We start from the raw sequence: 16,801 nt of genomic DNA, 5'->3' as shown, positions 1-16,801 counted from the left end.
CTTCGGACCAAATTGAGCTTCTTAGCTGCAGTGTCGGTAGAATAACTTGGAAGAGGAGTACACCACTTGACTTATTCGTAAAATGAACGAAATTGGGTCTGGCTAAATGAGTGCGAAGGCTCGTCTCCAACGCGCAATTGGCAGTGAGTGGCGTACCCTGCGCAGCGACGGGCCAAGCGACCTGTCCCTGCACGGATGTTCACTGATAGTATTGAAGAATCTCAACCAAAAAGTTCCATTTCTCTGACAGGAGTGACCAAAAAAAAGCAACTGTCAGCGAGAAACCCAGTGTAGAACGGGCATTTGTGATTTCGAAGCAGGGCTTTTACGTGCCCTCAAAGCAAGCTTTTGCTGAGTGAGTGCTGTTGCTTACTGCTGTGTTGAGCCATTGCTAATTTACATGTGCGCGCTACGCTACCGCATGCAGTGCACGCCGCGTCTCGGCGATCAAATACAGCGGTGCATGTCTGGCATAGCTTCTTGGCGTACTGTAGTCACCGCACAATAAAGAGTTGGCCAGAGAGTCAGATCCGCAGCTACCGAATTACAGTGGTATTCAGTGACACAGGCCACGTCGTCGATCGTAAGTGTCACTTTATCACCAACATGGACTCAACAGCGTCGGCGCGAAGGCGATGGCTGCATATTTGTGGGCGGCAGACGCGGGCTCTTACCACAGCAATAATACCCTGAAAAGGAGAGCGCTGCCACCCGCCACATATGAATACCTGGCTCAGTGGGCTGGGCTCCACCGCGATTTGATCGGGTTCACGTCACGGCAGTGCGGCACGTGTCTGTCAACCACTTCACAGGACCTTCGTACGGTACTATTACCTTCAACGTGTCTGCGAGGGAATGAAGCGATGGCATGCAAGAAAGGGGAGATGATTTCGACCAGCCTTTGCTGGATTTCATGCATGCCATCCGCCGTCGTGTCGCCATCGCTTCGATATTCATTGGCGAACGCTGCCGTCGCGAAGGTTTGGCGTTGGAGGCAAATGCAAGACATGTACTTCCAAGCTCCTTCATTTAACTTTTTAGATGTACGCAAAACTTCCGGTGCACCTTCAGCAATATACACTTGTCCTCATTTTACTCGTGATAGTCGTCCCAATCGTCCCACGTCGCGCAGTGAGTGCAAATTCGTTTACTGCAAATGCTCGACCACCAGCACAAACACGAGCTTTAAACGCCGCACACAAATCCAGTGGCTGTCACCCCCACTGCCCAAGCGCTGACCATACTGCGTTACAGTTTGCGCACTTTGTCGCTAACCTATCGTTTTTTGATATGAGTACATGTTGTTGCTCGAGCCAACAGCAGCAATGCCAGCTCTGATGACGAGGAGCGCGATCTTCTGCGGGGCCAGTCTCTGTAAGCCACGCTGCCAACACGATGTGTTGCATCTGGCGACTTGCCCCGGCTCCGCCATTAGCTCACGGTGTGTGATGAGGAGACTTCTCCTCCCAAAAGAAGACGAGGGAGACGCCCGCTGGTCTCGCGTGCTCGCGTTATGGCAGCTGGACCTGTGGAGCACTGTTTCATCTCGTCGCGAGGCGACACCACGCTGCATGCGCTGATTGCTGGCTCCACGTCGGTCGTGGTTTCACGGCGTCCTCGCAGTGCTGCAATGGATTTTTGCTCAGCATGAGGCGAGCGTAGGATAAGGGGGCGGAAGATAGCGTGGCAACGCTGCCTGGTCACGCTTGCAGTGTTGGCCGGTCTATTGGCGTCGAGAACAGTGGGATTCTCGCCAAGATGTCCGAGTCGCCACGATGCTACGAGTGCCCCAAGCCAGATCAAAAGCTTGGTGCGGCACGCACAACTCGCGCCTCTCCACCGGACAGCATGGGAAATGACCGGGAAACGCACAACACGGCCTTCATTTCGTTGATAAATAAGCAAGCTCCTAACGCTACTACGACACTAAGAAATCTGCATGGCAGCCTTGTACTCTCGCACTTCACGCTCGCGCTGTTCAGCTTGCAGTCGCAGTTCTTCCTGCCACTTCTTCTCTTGCTCGGCAACTTCGGCACTGTGTACGCGGTGATACGTGGACGAGATCGGGATGTCATCGGCACTCTGGGAAAGTTTCTGCGGCGGTGGAGACGGAGGTGACTGCACGGGCACTGCTCTTTCTGGACTACGTACATGTACTAGCACTTCGTCCAGTTTGGTGTCATCCTTTCCCAGTAGCGCAGGCTCGTCATCTTCAGGCTGTGGCTCCTCATCATCCGACTTTTCCTTTTCGTTGTCGCAGTCCATGTGCATGTCTTCCACTGCATTGTCGATTACTATCGGCTTCACTTGATCAACGCTCACTGTAGGTGGCTCGATAGTGGCAACTTCAGGCGTCGTGGCAGTGCGTTCCTTGCCCGGAGTCGGCTTGGATGAGCAGCATCCCATAGTGAGTGAGTGTCTTTACCTCGAGGGCTTGGAGCTCAATGAAGCGGTGCAAAGGAAATTGAGTACTGTCTCGAGTCAACGTAGAGCTCAATTAGAGCTCTTCGAGGACTAACAACGTCCTCCGAATCAGACGACTAAGATCGAATGGCTACATTATTGTGCAAAACACAATTAACCTATTCAAATGCATTTAGGTGTCCTGTCAAATATCACCAACTTCAACTTGACCCTCTTACTCGCCTAGGAAGAGTGCCACGCCTGCGAGCACCCAGCGAGCTCGATCACCTGCAATAGGCACTGATATCTCCACCAGCATTCTCTCGCGATCTGTGGCGTAATATAGCGGGGTCTTGATGCAGTTCTCCTTCTCGTACATTTCCTGAGCGTCTTCGCGTACAAATGCCACATAACAGGACGGTACAGCGACCAATTCCTGGGCATCTGACACCGCCTCAAGCAGTGTACCCCCTTCAAACGAAGCCCCTTGCAACAGCAGCCTTGTCAGTTCGAACCACTCCACTTTCGTACCGCTGAGACGGTCGCGTTCCCAGCAGGAGAGCAGCTTCATCCCGTCCATCGAGCACTTCTGTTCACGTGCGCTCTGTTGCCGAAGAGCATTGAGGAATGTGCCAGGATGCAGCAACTCCGACAGATCCAGACCTTTCGTCAGCAATTGACCACTGCCCACAGCCTCCTGCCATTCAGATAAAGCGCGTTTACGCATGGCAAGTCCGCGTAGCCAAGTGCCAACGTTCTCGCTGCCCTCCCATTGAGTAGCCCACTCCGTTGGAACTACACCCTTCAGCAAAGCCTTAGCCACAGTCTGGATGGCTGGAGTTAGTAGCCCAGTGCCGTAAATCACCTTCTTCAACGCCTGTAGACTCGTATTCACTTGTTGAACCAGATCCAACGCGTAGTCGTTCTCCAAAGCTACAAAGGCGTCCGCTGGTGCCATGGCTTGCAGGTTCTTGCCAGTACTAGAAGACAAAGAGGTTCCTTCCAGTTGGAAACCCGTTGTGAGCTTCCCCCACGTCTCCAACAACGGACCAAGCTGTGCTCGCCACTTCTCTCGGTCGAAGGTAGTGGCTTCAGCCTCACTCGATGATAGAGCCTTCAACTGAGCGATCACTTGACCGGATAAAGAGCGCTGCATGGATCGCTCAATGTTATCCGGTAACCCAAACATGGCGGGGGCATCGACGTCTGGAAAGCGATCGATAATATCGAGAAAATCAACATGTTGTGTGCTTTGAGGCAACTTGACTCCACGTATCAGACTCTTCTGTCCCGATAGCAGTTCTTGGCTGAAATACTCAGTTAGATTACAACGGAGTACTCTCAAATCGTACGGGTTATCGATCCGTCCACCATAAATCGCGTTCTCCATTAAACCATGCAGTGTTTGCCAGTCAATACCACCAGATCCACTGGTTTGACAGGCCAGCTCCATGACGTTCGAGCCTGCACGAAAGTCACCGAACGAGAACTCGTAGAACTTGGTCCAACCTTGAGGGATATACGTACGCCTCTCTTGTAGTAGAGCATGGAAGAATGCCAGCAAGAAGAGAAGTTGAGCACGTGCTGGAGTGCCCTTAGCAATGAAGGCGGGGTTCCATGCTGCATAGGTGCGTTGCAGGTTCTTCTTCATGCCTGGAGGACTCTCAAATGTGATCTTCAGACTCTGCTCCAGTAGAACCAACGGGAAAGCATCATGAGGCTCTGTAGTTAACCACAAGCGGAACTTGTGACTAGCGTTAAGGGCACTGAATTCTTTTTCAAGCACCGGAAGCCAAGCGATGACCAGGTGAAGGTTCTGTAGACACAGCCACTCGCCGTGTTCCGCTGTAGATTTGAGTAGATTCAGCGCCTTCTCCTGTTGGCCACCGCCCATAGCGACCTCAAAGTAGTGACCTTTTCCAACCACCGACGTCGCCACTTCTTCCAACTCCTTTGAAGGATCAGCACCTGCCGTTGTTAGGAGAAGAACTGGCGTCGTATTCGTGGCTTCTTCCGTTCCAATGACCTTAAAGTCAAGTGACGGTGGAGTCAGCGACTTAAGCTGCATAACGCCACAGATAAACTGGATAATAGCGCTTTGCAGTCGGTCCGGACGTAGAGCTTGGACAACAAGGAGCTTCTGGAAGGCAGATAATCCTCCAGCAGACCCCGATTTGTCCATTTTCGGGTGGAAATTCTGCTCACACTCCATCGATTTGGACCATCGGATCCACATATCGTGACTCTCAAACTTACACAACTGAGCCAAACGTGGCAGCGCTTCAACAAACTGCGTAAACGCCTCTTTTCGCTCAGGTGAAGCCCATTCCGGCAGCGTCGTGTGTCCTCCTGACCCTCTTTCAATCTCCACTACTTCACCACAGAAAAACTCGTACTCATTCTTCTCGAAGCATTCCGGATGCATCCCATGCACTAAGTGCATCCCAAACATCGGTCGGTGCTCTTTAAAGAGCGCTCGGCCCACAAACATGAGGACTTTGTGCTCCAGAATAGGGATCAAGCGTAAAATACGGTCTTTGGTGCTGGAAGACTCCATTTTCGTTGCCAACGTGGCTTTAAAAAGTCCCAAGAACGAGGCCAATGAGAAGCGATACATGTGGTTCACAGCACTCAGTTGCTTCACTAAGAAGAACATCTTGGCTCCTTCTCGAGCGAAAGGAGAATAAGTGTCACGTTTCTCGTCCAGCTCCTCGGATTTCTTGGCTGATCTCTCCAGTGCGTTCTCAATCTCAGCACTAGTGGCCTTAGTCTTCGTAAGAGACTCAACTAGCATGGTATTCTCTAGAATATCACCTTCAGAAGTTGCAAGGGCCTCGACGAGCTGTTTCTCCAAAGCTGCGAGCTGCACTTTACACTCTTCTTCTTGTCGAAGAAGTTCGCTCTTCTCTTGTTCCAGTTCAGGTTGTTCATGTTGAATAGTGACGCCAAGAAGCTGTCCTTCTAGCCCAGACTTTGTAACTGTAAAGTTGACTACATTAACGATTGCCAGCGCGTCAGGAGCGAGCGGAGGTGACGGGTTTCGAGTCACCAGATACAGTCGGAAGTTCTCGTTGTAGTCGATCACCTTGTCGCCTAATGCGACTACAAACCGCGGGCCTTGATGGATCAAATCCTTGCGAACTAGTGGATACAGATAGGGCTCGACATTGTCAACCTCTAGGATAACCAGAGTCTTTCCAAAGCGTACAGCTTGTTCCACTAGATTCACAAATCGAGCGTCTTGTGACTGAACAATCGACAGCGGGCGAGTCGTGTCTTTGGCCAGTTCAGCTTGCAACCACGTAGTACTAGCACTAGCCGGGTCAATGATAAACGGACAGCGTTCACCGCTTGAATTCGATACAATCAGAGCATTCTCCATTGACAGATTATCTGAAGGAAGTCCCATACTTTTCCACGTTAAGAGTTCACTCTCCGTACTCAGTAATTTGCGGTAATCGAAGTGTAAACTGCTTGCTGGGCCAGTAGGATTGATGCTCTCCAGTATATCGCGCTCCCATTCTTTAACTACCCGTTTACGGGCGTCTTCTGAGCATTTACCGAGGAACGTTGTGAAGGCCGAAGCCAGTAACATACGTACCGGTAAGTCGGTAAGACGGTTCTCCAGCTCCTTTACTTGTTCCGACCAGCGATGCTTCTCACCGCCGAGCTTACCAAGCAAGCCTTGCGCTTTGTTTAATGTACTTTGAGCCTGTTCCAGATTGACGCGTAAGATCTCAGCTTCTTTGGTTTTCTCTCCAAACTGCACCTTCATCTGATCCACCGTGATATCGATCTTCTTCAACTCACTTTCACATTGTAGGAGGCGTTGTTGCGAGGCTTCAAGTGATCGTTTCGCCTCTGCTAGGTCGGTTTCTAGTGGTTCGATCTTGTTGAGTACCATCGAGTATTTGAGATTGGCCTTCACCCACGTGGCTAACGGCGCAGCAGCTACACTGACGCGGTAGATAGTTTCATGATCAAACGACGATGTTTTACTCTTCACTAGCTTCGTGACTGCTTTAGAGATCTCAGGAGTGATCCGATGAGCATCGTAGTTGAGGATATCCTCCTTTACACCTCGATTGCCCAGGAATTTCTTCATTGAATTCCACGACGTATCCTGAATACCTAGCAGCATAAGCACTGCTGACAGTACGTCGTGGATAGGTTCAGGTGGCATCTTAAGCGATCGGATCTCGTTGAGATTGTCGCTCTTGATATTACCCACGGCTTCCATCGCAGTTTGTAGAATAGGCGTGATCTCGCTCAATTCCTGTTCGATCTCTCGCTTACGAGCATTTGTAGCAGTCTCGGCTTTTGCGAGCTGCTTCTTGAGGTCTTCAACCTCACGTCGGTTAGTAGCAGCGCGGTCTAAAGCGTTCGTGATCTCCTTCATCGCTTCATCAGCTGAGACTTGAGCTGCACTTAAATCTTTCTTCTTTAACACGGCATTGCGACTCAACTCATCCACCGTCACACTCGCTTCTTCCAACTTGCTTAAACCGCTCTTAAGGTGACGAATCTCCTGTACAATCTGCTTACATTTGGCTTCAAACAGCGTGCGCCAGGTGTTTAGAAAGCAGATAAATTCGCGTGGTGTGGCGCCGAACTCCTTACAACTAGCGTATAGACTCGTAATTAGGGGTGTTGTTTTAATCAGACTGTCAACCAATTCGGAGCCGCTTAGTAGCAACTCTGGAAGGCGAGCCATGCTGCTGCTGTTCCATTCACCCATCCAGACGATAGCACAGCGAGTGTAGAGCGCTGGGTTACTCTCACATCGCAGCACAAACTGCGGGTTACGAGCATCCATCCCAAGCACCACATGCACAAACTGTCGAACTCTTGACACGAAGAAGTCGTACACTGTGCGGATATGTTCCTGTCCAGTAGCTCCGATACTTTCCAGCATAAGTTCCTTAAGAGGAGCGATCTGCGGCTCAATCTCCTCGTGTGTGTACAATCCAGGTACTTCACCTGAACTTAGTAACGAATTGGTGAGTTCCAAGATGGCATCTTGGGTAAAGTGATGGTCTTCCAAATACAAGACGTAGTGCTGTCCTTCCACTCCCGCTTTTACCAATAAACTCTTAAGGTCAGTACGGAAGCTACCGGCGTCGTAATTTCGAGTAATACTAGGCGAGAACATCGTGTAGTTTAGCATATACGAGATCAGTGTAGTAGCCGATCGTCGACCGACTCCAGAGTTGCCTACCAGCAGCATCGAGCCTCCAGGTTCCGATAGAACTCGCTCTACGATCGTCAAATGTTCGAGTATTTCGTCAAACAGCAACATGTGTAGATCCTTCTCTTCACGTTCGTATAGTACCATCCCTTGCGTCACAACTTGAGAGAACTCGTCACTAGCGATCCTCTGTAACGGTGCTGTCATTGTAGTGTTCCCAGCTTCAGTAGATCGACAATGCAGCGAGCTGAAATACACATCCTGTAACTTTGCAGCGTGACGCCATTGCTGCTTCCAAACACTGTTCAGAATCCCGTCGAACTTAGCTTTGGTTTCGTTATCCACTAACCGATCACGGAATAGTCGACGAGCTTCATGTGCCAGTGCATCCAGCACATCTTCGTGTTCCAGATCATATCGTACCAATGCGAAGATCCACTTGGTTAGATCTCGAGGTGTAAAGAGGTAGTGACGTTGTTCATCCACTGAGAACTTGGTTTTCACTGTATCGTACACTTCGACCATACTTTTAGCTAGTCGATCACGGTTCGCGGGATCTCGCCACGTAGCTGGTAGATTGGGCGTGTTAGACGAGTCAAAGACCCCTTCTAAAAAGGTAGAGTACACTACTGATAGCTCTTCTGTTGAGGGGTAGTCCATGTACGCAACCTTGACGATCGCAGTGAACCGAGTGGATAGTGGATGTCTCCCTACTGTGGTCGCTGCGTTCATGGATGCAACGAGTTGGATCTTCTCGACTCCGAGGAACTCCAAGTGCTGGTCGTAGAAGCCGTTGAACGTGATCAATTGTTGAAGAAAAGCGATCAACATGCACGTGTCGTACTGGTCTGGTTTGGGTAAGTTGATGTCCTTAAGATAAAGCACAAGACGTTCAGCATCTCGAGGACGGTAGACTCGACCTGTGGGAGTGGAAAATAGTGAACAACACTGCGCGATCTTGTGGATAACGTGGTCAGCGGTGGTCTGTGCGTTGCAATGTAGAACGGAGACTGTGACGCTCTTGAGGTTCTTAAAAGCTTGACGAATCAACATGTTCTTGCCGCTCCCTTCCGGTCCGACGAGGATGAACGGCTCCATCTTGTCTACCCACGGTTCAATGAGTTTAAGTCCTCGTTGCACACTAACAGTCGGTACAACTGCATCCATTCCATTAACCACCAAGTCTTTACGATCCATTTTACCGTCCATAGCCCCGTAAGTATCACGCTTAGTTTCATAAGTGTAAAAAGTGGAGCTTTGACAGTAACAGTCCAGCGGGTTATTCACATCAGGTGGTCGTTCATTCGCCATCATAAAGAGCGATTTCGCGAACGACGCGCGTGATCCCATCGCCAAGTTCGCACCCAAGCCACGGATCATCGCACAGACGAATTCTGACCGGGTTGTAGCTGTAGCGACGTGACTCAACCCGTTCATAATAGTCCCGACTGTCGTAGTAGCTACAATCGCTTCATACTTGTGTAATTCCTCCAAACCTCTAGTAAACAACTCGTCGATCCATTGTTTCAATGCGTCTCGAGTGTTACTGGTACTTGGATCGGAAGCAGGTGGAAGAGTGAGTAGCCATTTACTCACAAGACGTTCAATCGCCATGTCTTCGTCCGAGAGGAAGATCATCCCCATTCGAGAAATAGTAGCTGGCGAAGCGAACCGTAAATCGTGCGTCTCGAACACGAAATTAACGTTTGGACCGAAGTTAATACGCTCACCGTTCGGTAAAGTAAGTAGATGATTGTCGTCCAATACAGAGTTCAATGACTCGATCCACTCTGGATCCACATCACCGTCACAAATAATCCATGAACGAACGTTCTCGGGCTCTTTAACCACTTGTCTAGCGGCTGCAGTGAGTACTCCGTCCTCCCATTCTCGAGTATCCAGATCCATGTGGCCTAGTAAACGTTCGCGTGGCATGGATTTGGGATTCATCACGTGGGTTTTAACAAGCTGGCCACATCGAATTAACGCTTGCTGTAGTACCTGCCACACGGTAGATTTGCCACTACCCGAAGGCCCCACTACCACACACCCCATGCGTTGATCTAGTGACTCTTTAAGCTGAAGCATTTTGCGGATCTGTAAGTCATCCACTTGTAGGAAGAACGGCTTGCTAGTCATAACGTCACGGATAGCGTCACCCAAAGCACCTCCAGCCAAGTCAGCGGACTCCACACCAGGGAAAACATCTCCGATTAACGCTAAGAATCGAGTTGAGTCCACGAACGTGAGCTTCGATAGGGTGTTAATACGCACAGCTTTGATAAGGATCTCGGTCTCCTCTGCTGTCGTCATCCTTACAGGTTTATCTGGTTCTTTAGATTCTTCACTAGATTTTCCAGCTGTAGCTCGGTCTTTCTTTTCAGCTTGTAAGAGCTTCCCCGCTGTGTTTAAAACTGCTTTTAGTGCTCGTAAACCCCAGTCGTAATGCTGTTGACGCGATAGTAGTTGTCCAGATAGAGAATACAGCGACACCACCTTAGACGCGATGTCTTTGGCTTCGCTGAACCCCTCGGAATACAGGATAACCTCTGCGATAAGGTTGTTATCCGGTCGACCCATAGCAACAGGACGGAAGAGTGCTTTAAGATTATCCGGAAGCTTCGATCGTCCACCGTAACCTTTTCCAGCAGGATTGAGCGTCACGAAGATACCAGCGTTAAAATCCACATTCACCGACCTATTTAACAGGTTAATAGTCCCTGTTTTCTCCTTGATGGCGTCTTGAATAACCTGAATCTGTTGAGAAATAGCTGACAGCTGGTCTTCTTTCAGTCGATTGAACTCATCAAAGCAGCCCCAGGCTCCGCACTTCACTAAACCAATGAAAATCCGACCCATAGACTGGAAATCAATGCCTTCATCGCAATTGAAAACCAGTACTTGGCGTCCAAATTGACCTCCCAATGCCTTAACCGACTCCGTTTTACCAGTACCTGCAGGACCGTACGGATTGCCACCGAAACCCATGTGCATCCCTTGAGTAAGCGTTAAATAACACTTATCTGTTAACGGAGTATGTACCAACTTCGGTGCGTTACCCTGGTATTCGTACGTATAAGCGAATTCAGCGTCGTTCATACGGATTAAACATGGCGGAGGGTCTTTACCAGATTTTCTGGTATCCAGATAAAAGCGAAGCTGCTTCTGCCAGATCCAATCGCTAATTGAACGACAATTATCAGCTAAGAGTTGATCGCAAACGTCGATATGGTGCACCAAATCAAGCACCAACGCCTTAACTTTAAGACTCATCAACAACTCGGTACTTAAATCCAACGACGTCAGTTCACGTAGTGTATCTTGTAAATTTCGTTTGAGCTCTTGTACACCACCATTCTTTATCGCCGCTTCGGCTTGAGAACAGAAGCGGATCTGCTCGGTTAGACACAACACTTGAGAGGGGTATGCGTGGTAGTCTGGAGCGTTAGCGTTGACACATTGAGCGGTAAGAGCTCGGATAGTACGGCGCATTTCTTCCGTGAAAGTCTCGAGCCATTCCTCCACGTTGCTGGTGACAGCTACAGGCGAGTGAAGCTCCACGCGTTCACCTGCGGCACTCAACATGGCTACAATTTGGTCTTGTTTTTCTGAAAATTCTACGCGATACACTCCTTGGTAGAGTTTTTTCAGATGACTCTGAATCACCGCTGGATTTTGAGCTTGTCCTAGAATTTCCAACAGGTCTTCGTCTCCAATGAAGTAGAATCGAGGCATCCGAGAACGTTTTTCCTCTAAGAAATCAGCCAACGCCTTCTGACAACGCTCCAGTTGGTCAACCATAGTGGTTAACCTCTCTACTAGTTGAGGAAACATCAATTCGTCCGCCAAGTTAAAGAGTTTTGGGTCTCTTTCGACTGACCCCATAATGTCCGTAAATTCTTCATCCACTCGACGGAATCGACTCTGTTCAGAAGGTAAAGCTCCTTTAGAAAAAATGGGTTCAAGGAAGACCCATTTGCGCTGAATAATGTTTAAATGAGTCAACACTTGATCCAATGTGCTCATTTTGATCTCGTATTGACTCGCTTCCACCTCAAATGGCTTGAAAAACTGCGATTCTTTCAGTGAAGCGAGTAGCGATTGGTTATCACCGAGTGCCAGTGTCAAGTCCTTCCAGTCTTTAATGATAGCCACACGTCTTCCGTCGTGTTCGTGTGCTAGTAAAGCGAGTTCAGCAGTCTCCGTCCAGGCACGGAGCTCCTGTAGCGCATCTCTAATCGTCACTTCGCCTTGTGCTCGAGCGTGAAGCACCTTAACGAACTGCAGAGTAGCAGGCAATTCCAGTACTGGAAATACGTCGATAAAGTGCTGAACGATCAGGTTATTCTTCTCAACACCGCGAGGGAAGCCAAGCTTTCGGAAGAGTTGCGTCCAGTGATCATCTTTAAAAGGTTCTCCACGACAGAGCTTGAGAGTGGGCATAGCTCTCTTTACGTTCATATTAAAGTCCACAATCTTGTCCACTACCGGCGTACGTTCTGACCCCTGAGCTGCTTGTTCTTTCACTGCATCAGCCCACTTTTGAGCGGTATCAGCCAGTGCGAACATGTTGGTACAGAAGGCGAACCAATCTTGAGCAGCCAGAGCCTGTACTTCCTCTCTAAATTGACGATACGTGTCCCAATTACACTGTAACTTTGTGATATCATCGTCCAATGCTGCCAGCCCGTCGAAAACCGGTTCATTCATTGAAAACGCCGCACAGTTCGAGGTTAAAGTTACACATCGAGTCTTTAATTCGTCCATGCGTTGACGCCATTCCGTCATAGCTGCGTATACCTTAACCAGCGCTTCATCTTCCCATGATTGTACCTCCACTGGACGCTTAGCGCGCCATTGTTCGCGTAATTTATCTATATCAACGTTACATTCCACCACGTGTGCTTCGATCTCGCCCTTAAGACTCTCTCTTTGCTCGTCGATCATGTCGTTAAAGGCTTCTAGAGCGATCTCGAAGTTTTCCCAGCGTGTTGGGAGTTGAGAGAGACGTGTTTCCACTTCACTAGTATCGAGACTCGCTCCACTCATACCGGCACTACTGCCGCCTCCAAGCACTGCAAGTAGCAGTGTTTTCTTCTTCTCTGCCTTCTGGAAATGAGCATGGACGTCATTCTTACGAGCGTCGATGTCCTTCCACTCTAATTGAGCAGCGCTAATTTCATCAATAGAGTGTGGACGCTTATTTAGGGTGTCCATTGATGCATCGACGAAATCTTCCACTATCCGGATATGGTTTAGAGTACTCTTACGTAACGATAACAGTAACGCGTCTGTAAACCGCTGCATGTGTTCATCCAAGGAACGTTTAAACGGAACAAAGGACAAGTGAATACAGTCGACTTTCACCGCATCCGGGATCTTCTCGCTCTCTTTCCGCTTCGTACGGATCGTCTTAAAGTTGATCTCCCAGTCCGCTGGTTCCTGTAGTGTGGACTCCATAATGGCGTCCAAGTCGACAGTCCCACCGCCTCCAATTCGAGCGAGAAAACCCCAATGCTCATACTCATACAATAACCCTTCTAATCGTGTGAATAACCGCTCACACGCTTCATACACACGTACAAGATTCCGTGCATTGGCGTCACACATGGCCGAAAACACGTGAGGGTTCGCAAACCCTCCAAATTTTGTGGGTCTAGCCACAAACTTCTTCATCGCCTTGTAGTAAGTCGTACGCAGCTCTTCAATCGGAGGTTTTAACACTAGAATGGTGCCTCCAGAAGCCGATGAAGTCATCGCAGATGCTGTGGGGAAATGCAACTCGGTTTTGATCTCCTTGATCTCTGGTAAATTTTCGTTTAGCATCTCTAAACCAAGTTGGTAGCCAGATTCTAGCACTTTATACAGTTGATGGTCCCAGTACAGGAACCACTTGGCTGTACGTGCAGAGTCTTGTTTCCGTGTAGTCAACTGCGCGTTCTTCTTGATCTCATCCCAACGCTCTTTCCACTTCTGCGGGTAGCGTAGTAAATCCACATCCATGAGAGCTAGAAGCTCCTCTCCAAGTTTCTCGTGAGCGCGTTTAAAGCGTCGATTCTCGGCTGCCAGTCGGTCTGCTGCTGTCTGAAGTTGACTCACGTACTCATCACATTCGTCCAGATTCGCCCACGTCACGTCCTTACTCTTGGTTTTCTGGTTGTTGCTTTGAGCGATACCAGGTCGCTGTACTGCGTCTTCAAACGCTAGCAAAGAGTCCAGCAGCATAGGTTTCTGTTCGTCGATAATCTGCGCTTCGATGCTATTGTAAAAGTTGGCTACTTTCTGCAATGTCACTCCAAAACGGTAATATTTCTCTGCTTCCTCAGCCACTTGACGTACTCGAGTGGGTACCCACGCTTCACTTTGTGCTGGCTGTTGTGAGGATAGTTCAGTGAGTTGACGCACGTCACGTAGCAAAGTCACGAGAAATTCACTGAAGTTCACCACTAAATCTCCACTTTGCTTGTCGATCTGCATGAGTCTACCTCGAAGACGTAGCGATTGGCCTCCGTTGTTGTCGTCGTCGTCATCTAACGCTCGTATCATTGATTCCTGCCAGTCACGCACTCGATCAAGTACTAGGCCATTGGCTTTAGCCGCGAGTTTATCACACTGTTGTGATAACCGAGGAAGAGCTGGTAAGTCTGTTAAGACACCACGTGCAAGACGTTGCGTGTCTGCTACGCGTCGACCCAGAGCGTGTGCCCAGACGATGACGTTGACGTCGCTACTCAACGTTTTACCGACGTGCATACCGCTCTTCTCTCTCGCCCCGGTACTAGAGCTAAGATACTGCTTTCGAGTCTCAAAGTCACTGTCCAGTTGGTCTACATGCGCCAAAAGTTGAGCAAGAAGAGCGTCACGCTCGCCTGCAAGCGCTTGAGCGAGTGTAGGACGCTGTAAGAGATGCTGGTAGCGCTGTAACATACGTGCAGCCGCACTGGGCTTGGATGTTACAGCTCGAAGACGTTCACGTAAAACCACAGCGACTTGAGTCTCCATGGGAGCTAGAGAGCGATCAAACTCGCTCAATGCACGTTGCCATGCTGGCTCAGTGTACGCATTGTAGTACAGTGGACGTAGTCGCTCGAAAGGCTTGAAACACGACTCTGCTAGCTCATTTTCGCCTCCTCTTGACGGTAGCAAGGCACTAAGCTCTTCATACGTTGTTCGTACTCGTAGAACTTGATCTAGACGAGTGCTGAGTAGTTGGACACGCTGTACTTGAGAGGATACAGATCCTTCCCACGGATGTTCACTATGTGCTGGCCATAGAGTTCCAGTTAGGGACTCGATAGAGTTACGCCATTTCTCGCATAGAGATACACCCTGTTGTAACAAGTGGTGGACTGCATGGAACGGCGCTTGCCACACGTTCCCCTCGGACGCTTTACCATCTCCAGTTAGAGCTTTAGCCTTAGCTAGAACGAATGTGTTGATAGCATTAGTGACAAGTCCCAGAAGATGGTCCATTCTCTTCTGCGGATATAATTGATCCCGTGCCAGATCTAGACGCCACAGATCATCAGCGACGTTCGACGCGTCGTCCAATAGATCAGTCATGTCATCGAAGCTCAAATCTCCTAGTGGAGCGCTGAATCGCTGGTGTACCGTGTCGAAGACAGCACTGAACTTCTTCGCTCTTCTGGCTTGTCTCGAATCGTCCTGCATCGCCTCCCAGTATGCGAACTCGTCGCTCATAGTTGCAATACTCATTAAGCCTTCATCTCCGTCACTTGGTGTAGATTTTGACTTCTTGGCGTCACTGCCGCCTTGTAACAAGACCGTTCCGGCCAAACCGGCGTCTAACTCAAGTAGTACATCCTTGAGCTTTTGGGACAACAGACTGGCACGAGCGTCGTCGCGCAGCAATAGAGGTGCGTACACTTGGTGTACAGTCTGGTAAAGACTCTGCAGTGGCGTCTGTAGCGCCGACGTGAGCTGTACATTCGTACTCATGTTCTCCGGTGTGAGAGGCGTCGCCTTGTGCAGCTTGAGGAAAGCTGCAGTCTCGTCGTTGTTGCCGCCTTCCTCGTCCTGCAACGTGTTGGCTAAGCTGATCTCATCGCTGTCACATGCAAGACGAGCATACAGCACGTTGCACTGCAGATCGTCGAGGAACTGAGTCAATGCTTGCTGCGAAGGCTTGTCCTCGCTCAAACGAGTGTTCCGAGGAGCCCAGAGACCGCGAAGAAGCCCGGCAAGATAACTGTGCCGGGCGTCGCTGTCCGGGTCCATTAGACACTAAGAAAAAGGTATTGGGTCCTCCGTCTGCTTGGGCTCGGTCTGATGGTTGTAAGGTGCTAAGGCGAACTGAGGCTGTGGTGAAGCGGCGCCTTTGCAAGATACTACTGTTTTTTTTTATTATGGTGGGCCATAAGCTATGAGCAGTCAAGGCAAGAACTTTTTTTTCAGAAAAAGTGCTTTATGAGAAAAAGTCAGAATGCTGCTGCCAAATAGCTTATGGCCCACCATAATAAAAAAAAGATCAAAAGTGGGCCGAAACCAATGCGCACTTTTTCGATACAAAGTACTTTTTTGCTGCGTACTTCAACTATAAAATTACAGAGGTGCGTCCTTTCAATATTAAGAATGGAAGGAAGGTGACGAATTGGTGTAGGAGGATCAGTGGAAGCTTTGGAGACCTGTAAGAGTTGGGCGTGTGGGCGATAGCAGTGAGTGTCGAGCTCCACTATTGTGACTGTGTGACTGTGCCTTAGTATGGAGAGAGCACTGTCCGGCCAGCTATACTGAGTTAGTATGTAGTATAGTCTAACTCAGAGGTTTTTTTTTACCGCAAGGTTTTCCTCCTCAATCCCATTCCTGACAACAAGCGTTCCGTGTCTTGACGTGTCGTCTCCTCAATAGCTCTCCTTTCCTGCTGTGCTTTCGCACAGGGCGAGCGAGGAGCTTGTGTGTTGACAGTCGGTCCGAATTAATATTTGCGCGAATATTAATTTCAATTTTAATATTGCAGAAAAGCGCCCTTTCAGTATTAAGTATGAGGTGATCGGAACCGACCAGGGCTTTACGTTCAGAGGAGGATTTAGTGAGCGCTTTGGAGAGCTGTACGCGAGAGTTGGGTGGGTTGTGCTTCGGGTTGGAGTTGCACCAGCTTCAGGACGAAAGGGAAGATCCAGATGAGGACGTCGGCGTAGAACAGGACACGCTTGCTTCATTAGAAGAAATGACGAGTGAATGTTATGCTTT

The 16,801-nt window shown here is 49.4% G+C and overlaps 4 protein-coding genes across 4 annotated transcripts; 1 reads left to right on the top strand and 3 right to left on the bottom strand.

Annotated features, from left to right (window-relative positions):
* Positions 1 to 635: 635 nt before the first annotated feature.
* PPTG_24429 (hypothetical protein) lies at positions 636 to 1,255 on the top strand (the record flags this gene model as incomplete). Its single annotated transcript, XM_008917146.1, has 2 exons — positions 636 to 1,043; positions 1,106 to 1,255. The coding sequence occupies 2 exons, from the start codon at positions 636 to 638 to the stop codon at positions 1,133 to 1,135; spliced, it is 438 nt and encodes a 145-aa protein (XP_008915394.1). The 3' UTR covers positions 1,136 to 1,255.
* On the bottom strand, positions 1,010 to 1,729 carry PPTG_24428 (hypothetical protein). Its single transcript, XM_008917145.1, has one exon. The coding sequence runs from the start codon at positions 1,571 to 1,573 to the stop codon at positions 1,271 to 1,273; it is 303 nt and encodes a 100-aa protein (XP_008915393.1). The 5' UTR covers positions 1,574 to 1,729; the 3' UTR covers positions 1,010 to 1,270.
* A 112-nt stretch (positions 1,730 to 1,841) lies between these two features.
* On the bottom strand, positions 1,842 to 2,539 carry PPTG_18567 (hypothetical protein). The gene has a single exon (XM_008917126.1). It carries the CDS (start codon positions 2,404 to 2,406, stop codon positions 1,927 to 1,929), a length of 480 nt encoding a protein of 159 aa, XP_008915374.1. The 5' UTR covers positions 2,407 to 2,539; the 3' UTR covers positions 1,842 to 1,926.
* Positions 2,540 to 2,551: 12 nt separating this feature from the next.
* PPTG_18566 (hypothetical protein) lies at positions 2,552 to 15,943 on the bottom strand. The gene has a single exon (XM_008917125.1). The coding sequence runs from the start codon at positions 15,827 to 15,829 to the stop codon at positions 2,639 to 2,641; it is 13,191 nt and encodes a 4,396-aa protein (XP_008915373.1). The 5' UTR covers positions 15,830 to 15,943; the 3' UTR covers positions 2,552 to 2,638.
* Positions 15,944 to 16,801: the final 858 nt, after the last annotated feature.

This window comes from Phytophthora parasitica (assembly GCF_000247585.1).
Source record: "Phytophthora parasitica INRA-310 unplaced genomic scaffold supercont2.94, whole genome shotgun sequence".
Taxonomy (NCBI): Eukaryota; Oomycota; class Peronosporomycetes; order Peronosporales; family Peronosporaceae; genus Phytophthora; species Phytophthora nicotianae.
The sequence above is the reverse complement of the archived record's forward strand: the minus strand, read 5'-3'. Positions and strand labels throughout refer to the sequence as shown.